Raw genomic sequence first — 21,374 nt, 5'->3', positions numbered from 1 at the left:
AAATCTATGTATTGTCTGGCCTATTTTTCATTAGGAGATTTTTATTTGATATTTATTTGTCATTGAAGAGCCCCATTCTTAAAGCTTTCGATTGATGTACAAATTGCTCATCTGACCTTCTTGCATTTGACAAAACAAGTGTGGCAATTATATGTTCCAATTTGGGCACTCAATGTGCGCACGACAAACCCTGCTTCGATTACGCGGATTTGGCCTAAATTTTGGTTTGGTTAATGATTAACTGCATTGCTGCGGTGGCGGCTTTTTTGAAACGAAATATCACGGTCAAAGAATGTAGGGGGAAAAGGCGTGGCTAGGTGGATATCGGAATAAAAAAGGCGTAGTTGGGAGGATTTTGGGACCAACAAATTACTTCTCTGAAAGAAAGTGCTCTCAATGGAGAGAAGCTTTAATTGACAAACTATTTTAACACGAAAGGCATTTTTTGTGTTTACTTTTGTTTGTCTCAAAGAAGTTACAACTTTTTAAGACATGCGATGAAACAAGTGGAGATGTTTGACGAACCATGACGTTGCATGCCGATCTACATACCCAGAGACCACAGCGGTCTCCTTTTTTCACGATAAAAAGTTTACCGAAGCTGGTTCCTTGGTACTGATCCCCCTAAACTCCTATTTTTGTCAGCAGTTTGTACAATAACATTCGAAGATAGCGGAATATACAATTGTTTATATTAAGTGTGAAGTATAAGTAAGTTTTTTCTCAAACTAGAATTTCTGGAAATCTAGCAACAGCTTTGGATTTGAAACTTTCCCTACTTCCGCCATTCTCGTTACGGATTTTTTCCAAGAATTTTAGAAAGTCACCTAAACTGACATGCAAGCGAGGTTTTTTGCCATAGCCTATCGATGACATAGCCATGACAAATCATCATTTTCAAAACGATTTAACAAAGTATATGACTGATTGACAGTAACCAAGATGCATTCAGTGGTTTGGTAAGATTGTGCAAATCGAACATTTCTATCAACAATGGTGCCTTTAATCGCGCAAAGAGAGGTAGGCCTGGCAGATAGCTTGCTTATGAGGCGGTGGGCTAGGACTCGTCGTGTCATGTCAATGCAGCTTAGCAATGATAAAAATATGGAACAGATATTCTCAAGCGGGGTAAATTCGTTGGATCTTGAGAAGCAAGAGCAAAGATAGTGAGTGTTCTATTGACGTAAACCTGTAGCTCATTTTAACCATAGTAGCAACCAAAGACCGAGAAACAACAGCCATATTTTACAAAAAAAATAATTCTATTTATGCAACGTAAGTTTTTTGGGGCCAAGGCCCCCGCCCCCCTCCGCTATCTTAGTCCCTGATAGCAACGAGGTTAGTTTAGATGGATCGCTGTCAAAGTTGGACAGAAGGAAAAATTGTTTTTGTCTTCTTCGAAACTTTCAAAAGCGATGCACAATTATCTATCGACTTAACTTTGAAAGATATTTATCAAATTTTAAAAAATTATTAAAGGGGAAATTGAGGTATTTTTATATTACTTGGAAATTTATATTATATAAATAATTCATTTATTAGAAAACAGAAAGAGGGGAAAAGAGGAAACTAAAGAAGATAATCCAAAAGCTAAATTGCAAACTGGTTGCTTGATTTGTCTGTTTGTCACCAAAGTTTATAATGCCACTTTTCAATTTTAAACTAAAATACAAGAAAACCTTGCTGCTCTGTTGAATAATGGCATTTACAAAGATTAAGTAGACAGATTAAAGGAAATTTTTCCAGTTAATGTGTTCTATTTTATTAGCAATTTTCTGATAATATGTGTAAGGGCAATAATATATGTTTTCAATTGAAAAAGTTTCACTGCATGCAAATGAAATTTCAACTTGCTTCTTGCTGCCTTTTTTACTTTGTATTTAAGAAAAGCCTCTATCAATAAATGTGATAATCCTTTTAATGTACTGAAAACTTATGAACTTGAGTCTTCTATACAAAATTAGCCATCATCTATCATTTAATATGATCAACCTTCCCTTTAGTCTTCTTTCAGCAAGCTCAGATGCCAAGATTGCAATATATGACACATCAGTTTTGGAAAAGGAAGAAGAAAAGTATGTGTGCAAATCAATTGGGTCTATTAACAGGCAAGTTGAGATTTTTTTTACATAAACCAGGGGCGGCTGGGGGCAGTATTAGTGTTATTAGTCTAATAGCAATTTTTTTTCAGCAAAGGCTCTCATAATCTATTGGTCATGTATCTTTAAAATGAAGCTAGCACTGGAAATCCTTGGTAAAAACAGTTTATTTAAACAGCTAACTCCTGAGTTAACTGTTTCCCTGCCATTTTGCAATCATATGGCGTGATATGGCCATGGTAAAGCGAGCAGAAGCCACTACTCTTGAAACTGATTTGATCCTTTCAAAAAAAGACCTCCCTCCTAGGCTACTGAGAAACAATCCTTTCTTCACAACAACAATAAACACACCAACAGCGACTTCGTTTAAATATATGAAAGATAGCACTCTCTTATTATTTTTGTTTATTCTCAAGCTGTTACGTTAGTTTCATCAAAAATCTAAATCTGCACTTAAATTGAATTGAAAAATATGGTACTTTGCTTTTTTATGTTGACAATGAGCATTTATCAGAAATATTTGCCCTTATTAAGGAGTATTTCAATGTACGATACTTGCCGATATGATTTTGCTATTAAAAGAGGGCCGTTAATAGCAACAAAAAAGAGGCTACGGCTACGGACAGAGAGCCTTTTCATTGTAAGCTGATGAAATTCATCTGCATGCTGCAGGCCGTCGAACCCAAAGCCTACAGTCGTAATTGAAGGACTGAATGTGAAGACATGACTTCTGAACTGTAGGTGTATTCCAATGAAGGTTGTTTTAGTAGAAATTTGAAAGAGTGTGGACATAGCCCCCCCTCTCTGATTTTTTTGCTTTTCTCTTTATGAGCATTACAATAGAAAATGGCAATGTGTTTTCGACTTGCGGCCAAGAAAATCAAGATGTAACGATAGGGTAGAGCATAGAAAAAAACAGTGCAATATTGAAAACAACCATTGAAGAGGGTGTGGTTGGAAGTAAAAAAAGCGTCAGCCATGCCCTGATACCACTATTTTCTCTAATAGCAGTTTAAAATCTCTCCCAGCCGCCCCTGTCATAAACATAATCAGCCTGCAGTGAATAGGAGAGCCATTGCATGAAGTTTATAGCATTCTCTTCAAAAGTTTAATTTTATATCATTCATACTTGAGCTTGTTTATTGTGGAAATATCTACAGATTGCCAAATGATTTGTTACCAAATGTATACAGAGAATCAAGCAATATTGGCATTGCCCACTCACGTTTAGGACATCATTCAGAGAACAAATATTTGACTGAAATATATTATTTATGTAAATGGAATAAGTAATTGCAGTCTTCTCTCTTCGTGTAGATCATCTGACGACTCTCATCAGTTTAGCGTGGAGACTGTGCAGTGGTACCCGCGTGATAATGGGATGTTTGTGACAAGCTCTTTTGACAAATCAATCAAGATTTGGGACTCAAATATTTTACAGGTAAATTTATTCTGACATAATTAAATTTAAGTCTACTTCTCTTTACAGATTGAGACTGTTTTTACTTGAAATAAAGTGTCAAAATCATGAAAAACATTGTGTAAAAGACATAAACTCGCTTCCAAATATAAGTCCTCGCGAATATTAGCCCAAGGCTTATTTTCGAATTGAACATTAAAGCACTATTTTGTTAAACATGAAACCATAAAAACATTAAAGCACTATTTTCTACCTCCAACACCAATACAGGCCATTACTGAGACAAAGTTCAAGAACAAAGAATTCAATTGCTCATTTTTTTCTTTAGTGTATTACTCCCTTTAAGGCTGTATTGCTTATTACTCACAATATCATATAAACAGGGTACCTCAATGCCTTTTTACTTGAGCCAATGTGCCTTCTGAGGCCTTTCTAGCTTTACACGCCATCTTTCCTATTTTTCAAAATTATCCAACTTTCCACAATGGCTGCAGCTTTATTGTAAGTGCCTCAGAAACATGATCGATCTTTTCATTTAGACTTGAAAAAATTGATTTTGCATTTTCTTCAGACATTAACTGAATTTCGTTTATAGTTCCCCCTGAATATAGCCCCCTCCCAAATATAAGCCCCCAAAGACGGCATTTTAATCGTTATAAGCCCAGGGCTTATATCCGGAATTTTACTTTAATATAATCAGTAGACAGGCACATTTAACCAGACATCTTGTGCTCATAGTTTAGGAAGACTCTTGCAATTTTTTGTTTAGTAAGTTCTTTATGTTTACGACAGATAATATTGCGATAAATTATATATAAAACTATAATACTTCAAGAGTTGTTTATATATAACACTATTTCCTTTAACCATTCCAGACTTATAAGTTATATCTCCAGATTGGTAAAAAAGTACCAATCAAGTTCATCTCTCTTCCTCTCACGTTACTTTCGATCCAAACCTGGATAAAATTGTCAGCTTACTTTTGGTCATTAACCGATGTTTATACCCTGAGTAATATCGGACGAGAAGTACTTCAGTATACTATGTCTCCGCTATTTCATACCATTTTCAATTTCTGCATCTTCAAATAAGCTAAACACGACCCCTTCCTCATTTAAAAGGGATATTTCGTTATAGTATCAATATTCGTAAATAGATTAAAATAGGGACCTTTTAAGAGCTTCCATTTTTGAAGTTGTTTCTATCATAAACGGCTGGAAAAGTAATTAAGAATCATAACTGAAGCAGATACGTCGGAGTCGAGGGACTGGAGTGATGTAGCCCCCCCCCCACTTTTTCGCCGATGTCTGATATAAAGGATTTGGCATTAAAGATGATCGTGCCATCGCAGTTTAACAATTTGTATGGAGCCCCCTCCCACTCCAAAAATTTGCTCCGACGTCCATATGAAGTAAAAATGTTTAACTCTTTTTAGTTCGTGTTTGTTTTTTTTAATAGATGGCAGATGAAATCAATTTGCAGAATCATATATTTTGTCATCATATGTCAGTTGCAGCCAAAAAGCATTGTCTTTTGGCAGGTAATACGCAGACAGATTCACAGATTCTCCTCTATCCTTTAAAGCAAAGAGTAAAACGTTGCCTCTTTAGGAAACATCCATTGACATTATTATTGCTGAAATACCAGGCTCCGTCTGGCATTTATTCTACGTGTGACTGTTATGCAGAGTGCAAACCTTTCCCCCTTACAATTTGATAGATTTTCAAAGCCTTCTTCGGAAAACGAAGAAGCATAGTTCCTTTGTTTTCACTGAACGTTCTTACGGACGTTGACCATGTAACTACAATGTAAGTTTTCTAAGTCCTGCTCTTATACTGTTTTTCTATTTAACCGTGAAAGTGAATAAAATTGACTATCGCACATACAAATATTGCACAAGCATGTCTGGTCTTATAGAAATTGTGGGGTCGTCTATAAGTAATTATAATGTGGTGCGTTTTAATGCAATGTTTAGGCTAGGCGTATATCAATAGAAATATATATATGAATATAACATTGCTTATGGTTTTTAGCATAAAATTCTATAGCTTGCAAGTCGATGAAGCAAGTCTAGATCACAAGGAAAGGCGAATCGTATTCCTCTTCAAATCACTTGCAATAAATTGATAGCAAACGGAGAGTTGTTTTACAAGACTGATTGTTTAATTTCCCTGTTTTATTTCATCTTCCAGTTGCATGTGATGTGTCCAAAGTGATTTTATGTGACCTAAAATCAGGATCATCTACACATTCGTTACGAGGTATTTCTCACTCTTATATTTTGCTGCCCAGTTCCTTTACTAATTCACTAGCCAGTTTTCAGGGAAAACTTCAATTGACATCGTCCTGTTATTATGGGTATTCTGAACATACAAATTTTGAGGTATCAGCCTTTTCTTTGGCATCAAATTTGATACAATAAGATAACGACTTTGTACAAAAAAATTAATTTTTATTACGACATTTTGAGCATAACTTCATCAGGTAAAATGAATAGAAGGAGAAACGGTTAAAAAGAGAGGGTCCAGATGCCACAGTCTCCATTCATTTTAACAAAGATGGCCATACACCAGCCAGCATTAAATCACTGGACTTTGCTACGCACCTCATAACAACACTAAACGCAAAACCCTCGAAAAACGTATTATTTTCAATCTTGGTACTTTTATTCCTAATATTCTAAATAAACAATTTTCGTTTCTTTTCTAATCCATACGCTTTCCACCCCCTTTCATATTTCCATCTCGTCTTACGTTCTACGCCATATTCCTACTACGTTCCATTGTAGTTTATCTTTCGACTCTACCGTTCTATTCTCTTCTTAACCGTTTCTCCTCCTATTCTTTATTTACCTGATGAAGAGTTATGCTCGAAACATCGTACCAAATATTCATTCCTTGTACAAAGTCATTATTTTATTGTATCAAATTTTGTTCATTTTCGACTTACAACACGCACAACTTCATTGATTATCAATTTTCTTTGGCATATTTTTCCTTTTAACGACGCGGTCTCCATCTACTCAATGCAACACTAAACGAAGGAAAACTATTGTTAGCAAATGCCTGTCAATTCGTTCTTGAAATTGTAAGAATGTGTCACGAATCTTCCAGATATCAAATTTCATTGAATTATTGCTTTTCAATGCATCTTTATTTTGTTCATTCTATGCGGTACATTTTCCCCTCGTTGCAGGCATTAGCATTTCAAAATTGTCACTAAGATGCATCTATATTAATGTTTAACAACTTTTCTGTTGCCTTTCTTATGTGATTCATAGAATATTTATTATAATCTCAATGTTCAGAATTGAGCCAATGTTGTAAAGTATATTCTTGTAAAGTGAATAAAGACGAATTTTTCTATAAACAGGCCATAAGAAAGCTATTTTGGCTGTGTCATGGTCGCCAAGAAACGAAAATATACTTGCTTCTGGGAGGTGAGATGCTAAGAAATTTTCAGCCATTGAATTTAGTTCGTCAGTGGAAAGCAAGATGTTTAATTTTTTTAACATAATGTTTTTAACACAATTTTTTAAAATACTTTACGATCTGCATTGATAGGTAATCTGGGTTACTAGAAGACGAAGCACGCTGAAGTAAAATTTACAGATTTTTTGTATAGCAGTATTTTATCACAGAATAGAGAAATAACAGGAGGGCAACTCCTGCAGCCTTTTTGTTTTTTTTACGACTCCATAGAAACAATTGTCGTTGGGTCAACCTTGTTTTAGTGGATAAGTGACGCAGCAAAACAATCGACGTGATCGAAAGAATCGAAACAAACAATCGTCCTTTCCAAAGTTTTGTGGGGCAAACAGCAATTAGTTGGCCGCAATCTGCGAGTAAAGGCATCCATTGCCACCTTCATGATAAATTTGCCTTGAGCAAGCATCCTTGCCGACGAAAAAGCATTCTTGCTGATGACAAACTTGGTTAGCCTTGAATCTTTGGCACATGCGCTTGCAATTAGCGTCGAATTCTTATGAATTGAGTTTCCCTTTTGCATTTTTCTTATCCTGTGATATAATTGTACGCAATTTGAATGCTGCAAGATGTGGGGTTTTATGTATGACACGTTTTGCAAGTTTCTTGGTTAGATTGGTCGACTATTCATAATCGATCTAGCATTGCCATTGAATCCTTGTCAGTTTTGTAAAACTCTGTTTGTCACGTTCTATGGTCTAACATATTAGGATTAGCAGTAATAATTAGCTGATTACTTAATCTTTTAGGTATGTTTTTGTCTGTTTTCTGCCTGGTTTTGTCTGGTTTTTGTCTGATTTTTGTCTGATTTTTGTCTGGTTTTTGCAATGTTTTGTCTATTTATCTTTAAAATTTATCTCTGAACGTGAACAGCATGGAGAGGTAGTATTGCTTGAAAACTTAAGTGTTGAAATTTGACGGAGAAAAGTATTGTGAATGGTAAGAAAGTACAGTGGATATAAATGAAAGAGGGAATGAAGAAAGTGAGAAGGATGGAAGTTAAAGAAGAGTTGAAAAATGAATGGAAAGGGAAAAGAAAGCAGTACAATGTATCGAAGGGATAAGGATAGAAGGAGTAAGGACAAAATGATTAAAAAGTAAGGGAAGGGGAAGAACATGAAAGTAGAGGGAAATAAGAAAGAAAGGAAAATAGGATGAAAGGGAATTGGACCAAAAGGAGAGAATGTGAAGAAAAGCGAAGAGAGATAAGGATCGGTGAAAGAATCGAGGAACCAGAATAGAGGAAAGAAAAAAAAATAGAACTTAAAGGAATTAAGTGAGAGGGAACCACTAGATTTTAAGAAGCCATTGAATATATATGAGGTAGCATTTTATGTGTTGCTTATTTTCTGAAACCAACAATTTTTTCGTAGTCAGGACAACCGGGTGATGATCTGGGACATAAGAAAGGCCGCAGCCTGTTTGATGAGCTTGGACCAGCACAATGGAAAGGCAGCCAGTAGCACAAGTTCAAGTATTAACAAATTTGTGTCTTTATCCATTTCTACTGTCTATTAGCTTGAGGGTAACCAGATTTTCTGGACACAAAATTATGCCCTCACGCCCATTGCTTTGTGAAGGAAGTATTTTTGCCCCGATAGCTTTCATAGCTTTTTCAATCATTTGATTTATTGCTATCCGGTATTTTACAATATCATGATTGTTGCTTGATATAGCACATGATTGATTCAAATTCCTTTAATAAATCAAAAGACAATTAGTTTATTTGACGTAACTGTGATAAAAAATGCACGTGTTTTGATAATACTTAGAGTAACTGAATGTAAACTAAGTTTAACTATTGTAAAACGATGCACGTGTTTTGATAATACTAAGAGTAACTGGCTGTAAACTAAGTGTAACTTTCATAAAACGATGCACGTGTTTTGATAATGCTAAGAGCAACTAAGTTTTAACGTCCTTGATGATGGGAAAAATGTGTATTGACAATTGCTATTGAATATCTGGGTATTAATGAGTTTTATGCCAGAATAATGTATAACCAATGCTACCATTAGTCTGTATTTTCTTTACGTTTCAGATGTCACAGCCCACAATGGGTACATTAATGGGCTCTCATTTACATCTGACGGTCTTCATCTTTTGTCTTACGGCACTGACGATAGACTGCGCTTATGGGATGTATGGACCTCGCAAAACACCCTGGTTTGTTTAAAGCGTTTTAGGCCTTAAAAATGGAAATTTTCTTGCGGTCTACAGATTTTTGAACCAATCTAGTTGTGTTTTGGCTACCTTTTTATAAAACTGTGAGCTCCCTGGAACTACTTAGAGATTCGCCATTTTGAGAGTCTTGTTGCTACGGGGACAGCAAGGTACAAATTAACTGATCTGGAATTTTCTTGTTTAAGCAATTTTCTAAGATTACCTTTGAGATCTAATTAATTTTGACTGAATTCAACCAACATTGTTTCAGTACCCTCGAATCTTTCATTCAGCTGTTCATGAAGAATCCTGTTTGCCTAACAGCTTACACGTTAATTCTTGCTTGCTTTAGCTGTAAGAACCAGATAATTTCTAGCGAGGCTTGATGGTCTTGTTTTCATTTGTTTGTGGCTTGAATGTTTTTAATGCTCTTCTTATTTCGAAATTGATTTGTCTGCAACTACACACAACAAGGTTAGTTTGATACTAAAACAGAAAGTATGACATAAGATTAGAGTTTTGAAGAAGAACAATTATAATAGAATGAATACATTCAGAGTAAATAAAGATCTTAACACAGCATTAACACGTGTATTGGTAACTAAATTGTTTAGATCGATTTAATGAATTGACTCAAACGAATGGCGTCAATTCTATTGAGATATTCAGACCTACTTTAAGATTCACGACACGTGATTTTCATAATTACAAACCATGCAGAGGACGTGGATTACAGGACATGCGGAGTTTGTTTCAAAATCAGACATTATGTACCAACTGATTCTTTAATATGCATCTAAAATTCTCTATTTATGTCATTTTTCCAGTACGGTATCATTATTTGGGGCCAAACATTTGCATTATACGTTGACCCTATTTTCAAACTGCAAAAAAGAGCTTTTAGAGCAATTTCACATGAAAAGGCCTTTTCCCATTCAACACTGATCTTTAGAAGTCTGAAACTACTCAGACTTCATGACATATTTAAACTCTGGTTATTAACATTTGTTTTTTTAATTAATGACATATTTAAACTCTGGTTATTAACATTTGTTGCTTCAAAGATTTCTTCCCACTAAATATTTCAGTCCATCACTATGAAACAAGGCAGTCTTTCCGAGGATATATCTATCTAGATAAAAAAAAACGCTTCAATTTGGCTTAAAGTCCATTCGATATATGGGAGCGAAACTTTGGAACGACCTATCAGCTGATATTCGAGACTCTACCTCAAGATTTTTATTCAAAAAGAATGGAAAACATCACTTGCTAAATGCTATGGGAATGCCTAGATGAAATTTGTATTCGATACGTTTAACAAATTATATTATTTAAGCTAGCAATTTGGCATCGCCTTTGTGTTTATGGTTCTGATAGACGACAGGGGGGAGAGGGCTCTCATCTCGTTAGTTTACCTACTTTGAGAGCTCCTCCTAAAGAATTCTACTACATCTAGTTGCATTGTGCTGTTGTTTTATTTTTCTATATTATTAATATCAGTATTATGTTAGCAATTATTATTGTAGTAGAATTTGAATAATAAATCAGATCAAATCAAATCAAATCAAATTACAGAAAGCAGTTTTCTGTGTAGAAACGTTTATAATGTTTCAAAATATTATTACATTGCATTCAAATCTCATGTTTCCATCCTTTCTCTTCAGGTAAATTATGGAAGTGTTTACAACTTGTCTAAAAAGCACGTGCAACTGGCTGTGACCAGGGAACTCAACCAGGATATCGTCTTCGTACCAACAGAAAACAACATCGCAATGTTCGACATATTTTCTGGCAAGAAACTCGGCTTTCTTACCGGACATTATGGGAATGTCAATTGTTGTCTATATGAGAACTGCTTCCAGGTAAAATTCTCAATAGCAACCTTCTTTTCTGAATTCGTAAAAACAGAGTTTTCGAAGCCAAGTCCACGTTTTATAGCAAACTTTTTGTTAACCATATTTCCTCTAAAGAATGCCGCAGCGTTTATTACAAAATTCAAATTTTGTATGCGGCGTTCAAAAGAGGACGGCGTTTATCAGAGGGCGGCCTTAAATACAAAATGAAAAGTTTGTCAAATAAAAAATGACAAGAGAAGTACCATAAAAAAGGTAAAAACAGACTTCAAGCAATGTTTTCTTTTTCCAAAAACACGTGATAAATATTGTGTGAAAATTTTTTGAAAGATCACGTTATGGACATGTCAAGGAATGTCAATATCCCTGTCTTCGTCAGAGCCCACGTCTCTATGACATGACAACTTTAATAGCTTTCGAATAGCAACAAATAAACCATTCGTTACTTCTTGTTTGGTGTATTTTCTAATGAGCGCTGCTTTTCAAAGTGCGGCGTTCAATAGAGGGCGGCATTTATCAGAGGGTGGCGTTCATTAAAGGAAATACGGTAGAAACTTTGTATGCAATTATCATGCTTTAAGGAGGTCGCTTGCTTGATTTGTGTTCTTTAGAGATACCAAAGGATGGTCTAACAGGTGAAATAGGAGCCTAAAGATGGCTGATTTGCTATCACGGCTGTCCACGATGTATTGAAAGGCCTTTGAAATATGATTGCTAGAGCATTACGTATCAGAATTCTTTAGATTTTTTCCTGTAATAACTACTTAAAACATACTGCGTGTTGTATATCTGTTGTTAGTGAAAATATCTATCATTCTCTGAAGGATGTTGGAATAAGATATGCCAGGACTCTTCAGAACTAAGACAATATCTCACGCGTATACCATGATCTTTAGGATCGAAGGTTGCACATGATGCATCTCCACATATTTTTTCTGCATAAATTTCTGCACAAAATGTACATAATTTGGGCAGATTCTTGTTTCTTTATGGGTAGGTGTCTTTTTATCTACAGAAAAAAGTAATTCTATTTTGAAAAAAGTTATTCCTTTAGTCTTTCAAGAACATATTTTTACTTAGGAGCTCTACAGTGGCAGCATGGACACGCGTATTTTGTCTTGGTCTACGGCAGGGTACAGGGCAAGTCACTTACTTGATTTTGTAAGTATAGCTTTCGTTTAAACTTTTACTAGTCTAATATAAGAAACAATAGAATTGGCAATTGATTTCCTTACAGCGCATTTAAAATGCCGGTGCAATAGCACAAGACATGAACCGCAGAACAATGACATTAAAACGCTGTTTACATAAGCCTGGGTTGGACTCCACCCCTTGGTCAGCTCAATCATAATCTATAGACTATGGCTCAATCATCTGCAGCAGGAAGTATTTATGTTTACGCGAACCCGGGTCAGCTTGTTCTTGCGGAAGGTTGACCATCGATGGGGCCTAGCACGAGGGACGATGATTTGGTTTGGTAATATATGGAGGCATATAATCAGCAGAGTATGCTTTTTAAGTCACGTAGAATCCACTGATTGTCTGTTTTTCATTTACTGCTTTTATCTCGCATCCATTTGCTTAAAGCTAATTTTTCTCAATTTAATCGAGGAAATTTTCCTCGCGTTTAATCGAGTAAAGACGGTAAATAGATAGCTGAACGTCAGTTTTGACAGCTTGCGTGGGCTTGCTTTTTTATGGTTACACTACTCTGATCTGAGACAACCTGTCTTCACATAGGAAAATTTAAAGATAGCCAACTTTTCTCAACATTCCTACCCTTGAAAATCCTTTTCCGGTGTCATATGCGTTTCTGCACGGGCATGCGTTTCTGCATGGGCTGAGACACATATGCGTTTCAAATGTTAAAGTGTAATGGCGGACATAGATGGCCTAGCTGTGGGATACACAACGCAAGCATGCAATATAAACAATACCAAAACAAATCGAAGTTCTATATATCAACAAAATATCAAATACTCAAAAATATATAAACCTCGTCACGCGATAAACTCAAAAGGCAAAATTACAATCAAGCTATTGATAAGGTGAGCAACTACCATCCGCTTAGCCCATGCAGAAATTCATAGAGAATTTTAGTGCTATGCGTTTCTGCATGGGGCATCTAAAATCAAAACGACATCGAATTTCATCGTAAAAGCATATTAACTAACAAGAGAAGTGATTGTGAAAACTTGATCTAGGTCAAACCTTTCGATGCAAGTAGCATTTTTGAATTTTTTATCTTTTTTTGTAGTTTGCCTTAGGCCCATACAGAAACGCATAGAGAATTTCAGTGTTATGCGTTTCTGCATGGGGCATCTAAAATCAAAACACCATCGAATATCATCGTAAAAGCATGTTAACTAACAAGAAGTGATTGTGAGAACTTGATCTAGGTCAAACTTTTCGATGCAAGTAGCATTTTTGAATCTTTATCATTTTTGTAGTTTGCCTTGGGCCCATGCAGAAACGCATAGAGAATTTCAGTGTTATGCGTTTCTGCATGGAGCATATAACGAGAGGAACGGATGTCTAAATGCAAAACACCATCGATGATCATCGTGAAAAAAATATTTATAACAGAGGTTGGATTAATTAGCCCGATTCGATTTAAGTTACGACACAAGTTGCCTTTAGTATTTGAAATTTTTTAGTTTTCCTTCTATTTTGAATATATGTTTTCGCAATCCTCAGCTGGCATTAAAATTGAACTTTAGTAATTTTCACCAAAAAGCAATATTGCTATTTTTATGGAAGTCCCTGTTCGACCATTTTGCTTCAACCGCTACATACCAATTATCGGTACCCCTAAACCTTTTGGCAGTATTAAAAATGTTTGGAGCATTTGTTTTTGCCAGGGACGGCACTATCGAACAAGTTTTAATGTATTGAGGTTTATGCCTTACATTGTTGCTGACAAAAGATATGCCAGTTTTTCGAAAGGAAAAATATAAAAAATTGCACAAATTTAGAAAATCTTTTAGGGGCAAAGCAGCCTATCAATGCAGGCTTTTAATACGTTTTGAATAGAGATATATGAGAGGGTTAAACAATGCAAATACCTTCTACGGAAAGAGCTTTTTGCAATTAAACATTTTAAAGTCTACGAAGCATCTCTTCCTGTTCTTTCTAAAGGACACTTGCAAGACTTGATGGGAATATTGTCGATGGGGTATTAAAATAAGGGGCCCACGAGACTGGACCTTGGAAAAATTATAAAAACCATGCCCTTTCAAACACTAAATGTTGTATGTCTTGATGTTTCTTAATGGTTTAGACTCAAAGATTAGTGATGTTTCTGCTGGTTTAAATTGTGCTTGAATTGGTAAAATTTTCTGTTCCCTTTTCGGTTATTGATTATAATAAGATTTTGAAAGAGGAAAACTTGAATATCTGAAAAGTGCTTTTCATGAGGGTTTTCTATTATATTTACTATTAAAGTGCCACTGAACTGGAAAAATCAAATTTTTTTTATTGATGTTCTAAGTCAAGTCGGTGCTCCTGAATCCGATGCTGAAGTTCGCTTTTCGGAATTGTGAAGTGTTTTGAAGCTACAACGCTTCAAAGTTGCGATTTTCAAGACTTTTTGTGCGAAAGTTTGTGCGCGGTCTGTGAGGAATTTCAGGAATGTGTGACGCATTAACGTTTATAAGTCGCGGAAGTGATGCGGGCTTCAGTACTGAAGACTGTATTTCGAGTGCGATAAAAAACCAAAAAAAAATTAAAGTGGATGGAAATAGTGCGATACTTGTGCTCTAAATATCACTAGCTATCTAACTACAAGACATGTGCAAGGTATTTTCTTGTGAAAATTTCGATCCCATATGAAATAAGCAAACTTTTTGCGTGCAGTTCTTACGAAGACTTCATGCCGATCATTTACCTTTTGTGAATTATTGAGCGTGTCGAATAAGAATGCTTTTACGAACAGCTTAACTAATTATGAATAAAAGTGAGCAAACTGATCAAGGGAAAAAGTTGATCAATTATAGAACCACACAAATTGCACATTTTTCGGCGCTTTTCCCACTTTCCAACTTGCGTTGCCACTGTCAAAGCATCAGTTATTGCCAGGGCCGTCAAGATGGGATAAGTTGCCCCAGAACCTCGTGGTCAGGGGACCTCAAAAAGTAAAGAAGTTCATTTTAAATGGAATTGATTAAAAGTCCATAAGTAGCACGGTGGGATATTTTTAAGCTTCTATTCATACCCCATCTTTTTGGCGTATCAAACTGCCTATCTCTATCAAGTTTCATGCTGGTATCACAATCTAATGGTTAAATTGTGACAATTACTGCTAAGAGGTTTGGAATCTAGTATCCCAGTCTATAAATAGCACAAGGGAAATTTTTCGGCGTCTATTCGCATCCTATCCTTTTCAGCGTATCAAACTGCTCATCTCTACAAAGTTCCATGCTGATGTCGCGATCTAAAAGTTAAATTATAAAAATCACTCCTTAGAGGTCTGGGACCTGGTACCCCAGTCTATAAATAGCATAAGTGGTATTTTTCAGCGTCTATTCGCTTCCTATCTTTTTTGGCGTATCAAACTGCCTTTTACTACCAAGTTCCAAGCTGGTATCGCGATCTAATGGCTAAATTATGTCAATTACTGCTTAGAGGTTTGGAACCTAGTACCCCACTCTATAAATAGCACAAGGGGATATTTGTCAGCGTCTATTCACACCCCATCTTTTTCAGCGTATCAAACTGCCTATCTCTATCAGGTTTCATGCTTGTATCATGTTTTACACAATTTGTAACTTTTTATCTTCTTACAGCCCTCACTATGGCTGAATTGACTATATAAATCTGAATGCGTCACTCGCCCCAGCCTCTTTTCGCACGACCTACTCGCAAAAGAGCCCCAGAAACCCCTATTTGTGGGCTCCAAATTAAAAAACTAAACTTTTTTTCGAAATCAGCGATGATTAGTCTACCAGAATCAACAATAAAAAAAATTTCATTTTTTTCAATTCAGTGGCACTTTAAAATTCATTAAGAGTTTCAGAGAATTTTAGCTAAACATCAGGGTAGCATTTCTTCGTGAGCTAAGTAATGTTTTTCTTAATGCCGAGGCTATAGTTTCCTAAAAAGGGTAAAAAGAACGAGAGAGGCTGTTTATTACTGTCAAGGTTAGAGGTTTTAGTAGTAGGTTTAAACGTTTTGTCAAGAAAGACACGGATTATTCATCTTTATAGATCATCACACTCCACTCTTGTGCTCTAACGTTATAAACAAGTTTACGTGTAGTGGCTGCAGCGCCACCTATTATGGCAAAACATCTCGAAATCTCGTGATTCGATGTAGAAAGCACTTGGGAATCAACAAACATGGCCAGGGCGTTAAAATACCTAGCCCTTTCTCCATTCACGATCGTATTTCCAAAACTGGAACCCGCATTAAAATCGAATTCTTATAAAAAAGATCTATCCTTAAAAGAAGTTGCTGTCTTAAGATCAAACTAACTTACTAGAAGCAATTTTTATCGTTCAGATGATGAATGATTAAAAAACCCATATTGGTTTTTACGCGCTTTGTTTTATTGCGTAAGAAAGTTATTACAATATTTTCCCTTGCAAGTGTCTTGCTGAAGCTTTATGAAGCTTTATATTTCCTTGTGCGAGAATGCTTTATTCATCTGGAGTTAGTCATCGCGAGTGCAATGCAGCAGAGAATAGAAAAAGCCACCAATGGGTCCCTCCTGCTCCCGAGAAATCAGTTCCCATATTGTTAAGCCCCACTTGAGGCTTACCGCTGAAAAATGTACATGATTTTAGCCAGTGATAAATTATGTATTAAAAAAACTCTGTTTTGATGATATTATTATTGTTTTAAAGTCGATGTAAACAGTAATTGTTCAATTCATAGCTTTTCCAATTTCATCTTTCTTCAGGCAGCGCTACAAAATTTTCAAAAAAACCAATTTGCTTTAGCCCGTTACAGAAACATCTACAATTACAAGGACCGCCCTCCTCCCCGGACCAAATCGAGTATTAATGGTACTTTGAAAAGTAGTGCCTCCAAATTGATTAAAAAAGCTGCCACTTGGAGAGGCCTTTTTTCGATTTAGTACCAACAAGAAATCTTGAAACCTTCGCGGGAATATCATCAGGGACGGATTTCAGCGGCAATGATTGGGGGGTGTTTTATTGGATTTTGGTGAAACCACCTTTCAGGTAACTGGAAAATATTGGAAAGGCCCATTTTAGAAATTAAACTTCTCGCTTCAAGGTGAAGAAGTTAAGAAGATAAAAAAAGTAAATTGTTCCATTATTTTTTCGCTACTGACCACCAAAAATGTTTTTAACCGAATCAAAACAAAATTTACCAAAGGACATAAAAATATTGGGGGGTGGCGCACCCTCTACAGCCCCCTCCTGGTTAATCTGTCCCTGAATATCATATGTTACCAACGGAGTAACAATCATTGCCTGATTCTTTATTGATCTTTGAAGACGTAAGGGCTCTGAACTACTTACAATCTTTCTTCCATTGAACCCCACACCCTTTGTTTGCGATACCCTCGGTGTTCTAGCTTCATAAAGCTAGCTTTGGTGGAAAAAATTCCTTACAATCTAACGTCTCTTGATGAACTACAATTGTCAACTTGCCTTGGAATCAAACGGTCATATTTATAGGAAAAAGTACGAGAGACACTATGACCAGATTTGAAAAACTCGCTTTAGATATTTATAAAAGCCCATAAATGCAAAGCAGATAATATAAGATATTTTATTCAAATTTAGGTTTGAAACATTGAAACAAGCTTTTTTCTAATTTTATTCTTCTAATAGAAAATTTTATGTTTTTTTCGTAAGTAGTTGGTAAGCATTTTCAGCTTTAATTTATTTGCAAACTTTAAAACAAATAATTAACAATACTAGAAATAGAGCTGTGGAGGATGAAAATCAACTACTACTGGTTTACTTTTTTATCAGAATGGTAAGAATTCTATACCATCTGTGATTTATTCGAAAATTGCCCAGAATTTGATTCCTTGACCTGTGTAACAAGTTTATCTGGTTCTTTAGCCAAAAGAATAGTCGTATATCAGCAACTAATTTTATATCGTTGGCTTTGAATTATGGGAATCATTTTGAAGGAAGCTCTTTGTGTAAATCTGCATGATTTTATTCGTATAACGCATGATATTATCACATATTCTTAGCTTTATATTAGCTAGTTGCTGTTTTCTAACTTGCATAAATTTGTTATTAAGGTTTTGTGACGATGGATCTTTTCACAAACCTTTATTAAAAGTTGTTAGGAAACGCACATCCGTTGAAACACATTTATGTCCTGTCTATAACGCATGTGCGCTTCACGCCATTCACAGCTAGGCCCTGCATGTCATACTTGAAACGCATTTGCGTCTCGGCCCATGCAGAAACCATGCAGAAACGCATGCTCATGCAGAAACGTATAGTACACCGGCAAGACTGGTTGACCCAGGGGTTTTGCAAATGACTGACACAACAGTTTTAGGTAGATAAATTTTTAATAGGAAAAACCCACGCTATTGCTAAATTATCACACCATTACATACAAGTGTCTTTATCACAGAATTAAATGGAACTTTGGAGTGTCCTTTTGTCATCGATAAACTGTTTTGAGGAAAGTACTTGCAAATAATTATTTACTGACTTTATCGTAATGATTTCTTGCCGAAAGACTTGCCTTTAGATTTAAAGTTTTAATTTTTGTGGCAGGATTGCTTTTTGTTGTTTTCTGTTTAATTTTGGGACTTTCTTGCCCGTTTTAATGAAGACGATAGATAAATAAGCACTTCTTTTTATGTATGGTCTTTGATGCAGCGGAACAGATCATTTAGTGAAATTATGAAAGATGTTTTGTCTTTCCAGAAAAAAACAGGTGAAAAACAAAGTGATACTGAGCAAGCCTACCAAGATGCTTGGAGTAGTGATGACGCAGACGAAGATGGCACCCAGTAAGCCTCGTCCTTGCCACTCTAACGCTGCTATGAGGCGGCATTGCCAATGTGTAAAACCAGGTCTTCAGCCATACAAATACTGAGCTAAAAGTTTATGGAAGTACACAATAAAAGCATTACAGACTCTCTTACGTAAAAAATGTTTTAATATAACATACTAGCTGAGTCAATCTAACTTTGCCTACACACTAACCATGAATAAGCACGATCGTGTTCTCCCTGGTACATACTTCCGAATAGAAATATGTCAGCTGGGTGTGTTTTCCAGGCTGAATGGGGTTTTAATGTTCCCGTTGAGGTTTTTAAAAGCAACTGTTTAGAGGAACGTAGACTTGCTTGGCAACTTTTGTGATCAAATAGAAGTTTGATTGATGATGTTGAAAAGTTTTAGAAGATCAAAACAGTTTTTATTGTTTTGTAAATTTCTGGATATTTTTAGGCTACTGTAACAAACTTTTTACCGACTTTTAATTTTTTTGGATCACGCATATTTGCATACAATAAATCACTATGAGAAGGCTGTTGTTGATCGTTGCAATCTGCCTGTCCATTCATCATCGACTGTGTTTGAGCCGAACATTGTTAGCTGAATTATAAAAGAAACATTGTACATCACTAGTGGCAAATTACTCTTTGGAGTCTCGTACACCTTTGGTGGGAATCTTATTGTTTTACCAGGAAATCAGTAGAAATCCTTTATGGTTTGTTGAAGGTCTCGTGCACTGTTTGCAAGAGTGAGTTGCCACTTGATACAGCAAGAGAAGCAAAACAACATTTTTCAAAGGGAACTTTTATGTTGACAGCGTTATTCAGATCGAGGTTTTTTTATGCGTTGCGACGTCTCGGTAATTCAAAGCCAACTTCTGACCTCAAGCAATTGTTTGATATTTTTTACTTCTGTTCGACCGAGGATGAAATAAGAAGTATTCTTCTCATAGGTTGCAGTGCTATATTTGATCAGTTTGAAAAAACATATTTTCAGAATGAATCAATATTTTGCCACGAGCTTTCTCTTATGATAAAGTATTTTCTAACTTTAAAGGGATCGCAGTTTTATGAATTTAGATTCGTGTTACAAATTTCCGGCCTTAATTTTAGAGCTTTGTCACCCACTCCCCTTCCGTTAAAAAACAAAAAGTTTTTACCATTGAGGGTACTTTGTTGGAAAATTTCAGACTTTCGGCTGCTGAAGGACGGCTCGCCCATTTTGGCGGCCAATGAGACCTGAGTACTTCCCTTGAGCACAATAGCTAGCGACGGCCCTGTTCCCCTTGAACAAATTTTGGAAGAACATCTAAGCGAACTTAGTTTCTAAAATACAGGTTATGTCCAAAAAGTATATATCTATGAAGAATAATCAAACATTGTTTGAAAGGGGTAACTGCTAGCAAAAATCCTGTCGGTGTTTTGAGTTTTGGCAGACTTGAAGGTGAACAGAAGGGATATGCGGACATTGATGTTCATGATAGAATCTCTATTATACACGTATAAAACTACTCACACGTAAAAACACGTATACAGATAATCAGAATGGCAGGTGTTAAGAGCGGGGACTAGCGACTTGCTATTGCACCGCAAACTGTTTGAAAAGAGGTACCGCGTAATGACCTTGTTGTTTCTTTTGCAGACATTTAAGTGCTTTGTCTATGATGAGAGAGCTGTGACCTTCGCATCATTGCACTTGATACCAAAGTATCAGCTGCAAAGCTAAGCTTAAAATTAAGGAATTAAGATGCTACCATGAGCTCTAGATCTGCTGTCAGATTATCGAGTTGGCTAAACAGTATTTGCTGTACAATATTAAACTTTAATGTTTTAATATCGGCAAACGGTTATGCTTAGTGTGCATCCAATCATTACCAAAGCAAGGGGATAATAATTTGTCAGTGAGAATATCACTTTAATTAAACAAGCAACGTTTAATTTCTATATCGACGACCTCTTCTCTGCTGCCTTCATCTGCACTGTCGCTGTAAAACCATATTCTGCAGGAAGAAAGCTTCCGAAAGGAAGGCGCTAATAACAGAGTAAGACCAGAGAGATGAAAACGTCCAGGCTACTTGGTAATTAAGCTAGTGTCGTAACAGTGGCATCTAATGCTTAGGAATCAGTAATAGTCTTGGAGTATCGTTCTCCGCAGTTTTGTAAACAATATTGAAAACGCTCGATCTGAACACCGCTAGCGTCAGATATTTAAGCACTCTGAAGAATGTTGTTAACAGAGGCCACATAAGCGAAAAGCATGATACAAACCTTATGCATTTTGAAGCTAAAAGCTGCTATGAAGGATAACTGTAAGAAACAATAAAAAAACAAACAACAACAACCAGGCATGATTATTATTATCATCATTTCCAAGCTTTTTTATTCACGATTTTCTCATAAAGATACAGATAC

At 35.9% G+C, this 21,374-nt stretch overlaps 1 protein-coding gene across 1 annotated transcript; it reads left to right on the top strand.

Moving 5' to 3' along the window:
- The first annotated feature begins 844 nt into the window (after positions 1-844).
- LOC135694953 (DNA excision repair protein ERCC-8) lies at positions 845-19,494 on the top strand. The gene is made up of 11 exons (XM_065213850.2): positions 845-1,166; positions 2,004-2,108; positions 3,417-3,540; positions 4,978-5,059; positions 5,712-5,780; positions 6,892-6,958; positions 8,378-8,478; positions 9,046-9,170; positions 10,832-11,029; positions 12,101-12,181; positions 18,889-19,494. Exons 1-11 carry the CDS (start codon positions 994-996, stop codon positions 18,976-18,978), a joined length of 1,215 nt encoding a protein of 404 aa, XP_065069922.1. The 5' UTR covers positions 845-993; the 3' UTR covers positions 18,979-19,494.
- Positions 19,495-21,374: the final 1,880 nt, after the last annotated feature.

This window comes from Rhopilema esculentum, chromosome 8 (assembly GCF_057945365.1).
Source record: "Rhopilema esculentum isolate cy_ngs chromosome 8, ASM5794536v1, whole genome shotgun sequence".
Classification (NCBI taxonomy): domain Eukaryota; kingdom Metazoa; phylum Cnidaria; class Scyphozoa; order Rhizostomeae; family Rhizostomatidae; genus Rhopilema; species Rhopilema esculentum.
This window is presented reverse-complemented; position numbering and strand designations above follow the sequence as displayed.

What these genes read in the sequence shown, in the direction of transcription:
- LOC135694953 (XM_065213850.2), top strand. Translation starts at nt 994, where the DNA reads ATGGTGCCTTTAATCGCGCAAAGAGAGGTAGGCCTGGCAGATAGCTTG. An exon ending in GAGAAGCAAGAGCAAAGATA is followed by an intron (nt 1,167 to 2,003) that starts GTGAGTGTTCTA and finishes CCTTCCCTTTAG; the next exon opens with TCTTCTTTCAGCAAGCTCAG. An exon ending in ATCTACACATTCGTTACGAG is followed by an intron (nt 5,781 to 6,891) that starts GTATTTCTCACT and finishes TTCTATAAACAG; the next exon opens with GCCATAAGAAAGCTATTTTG.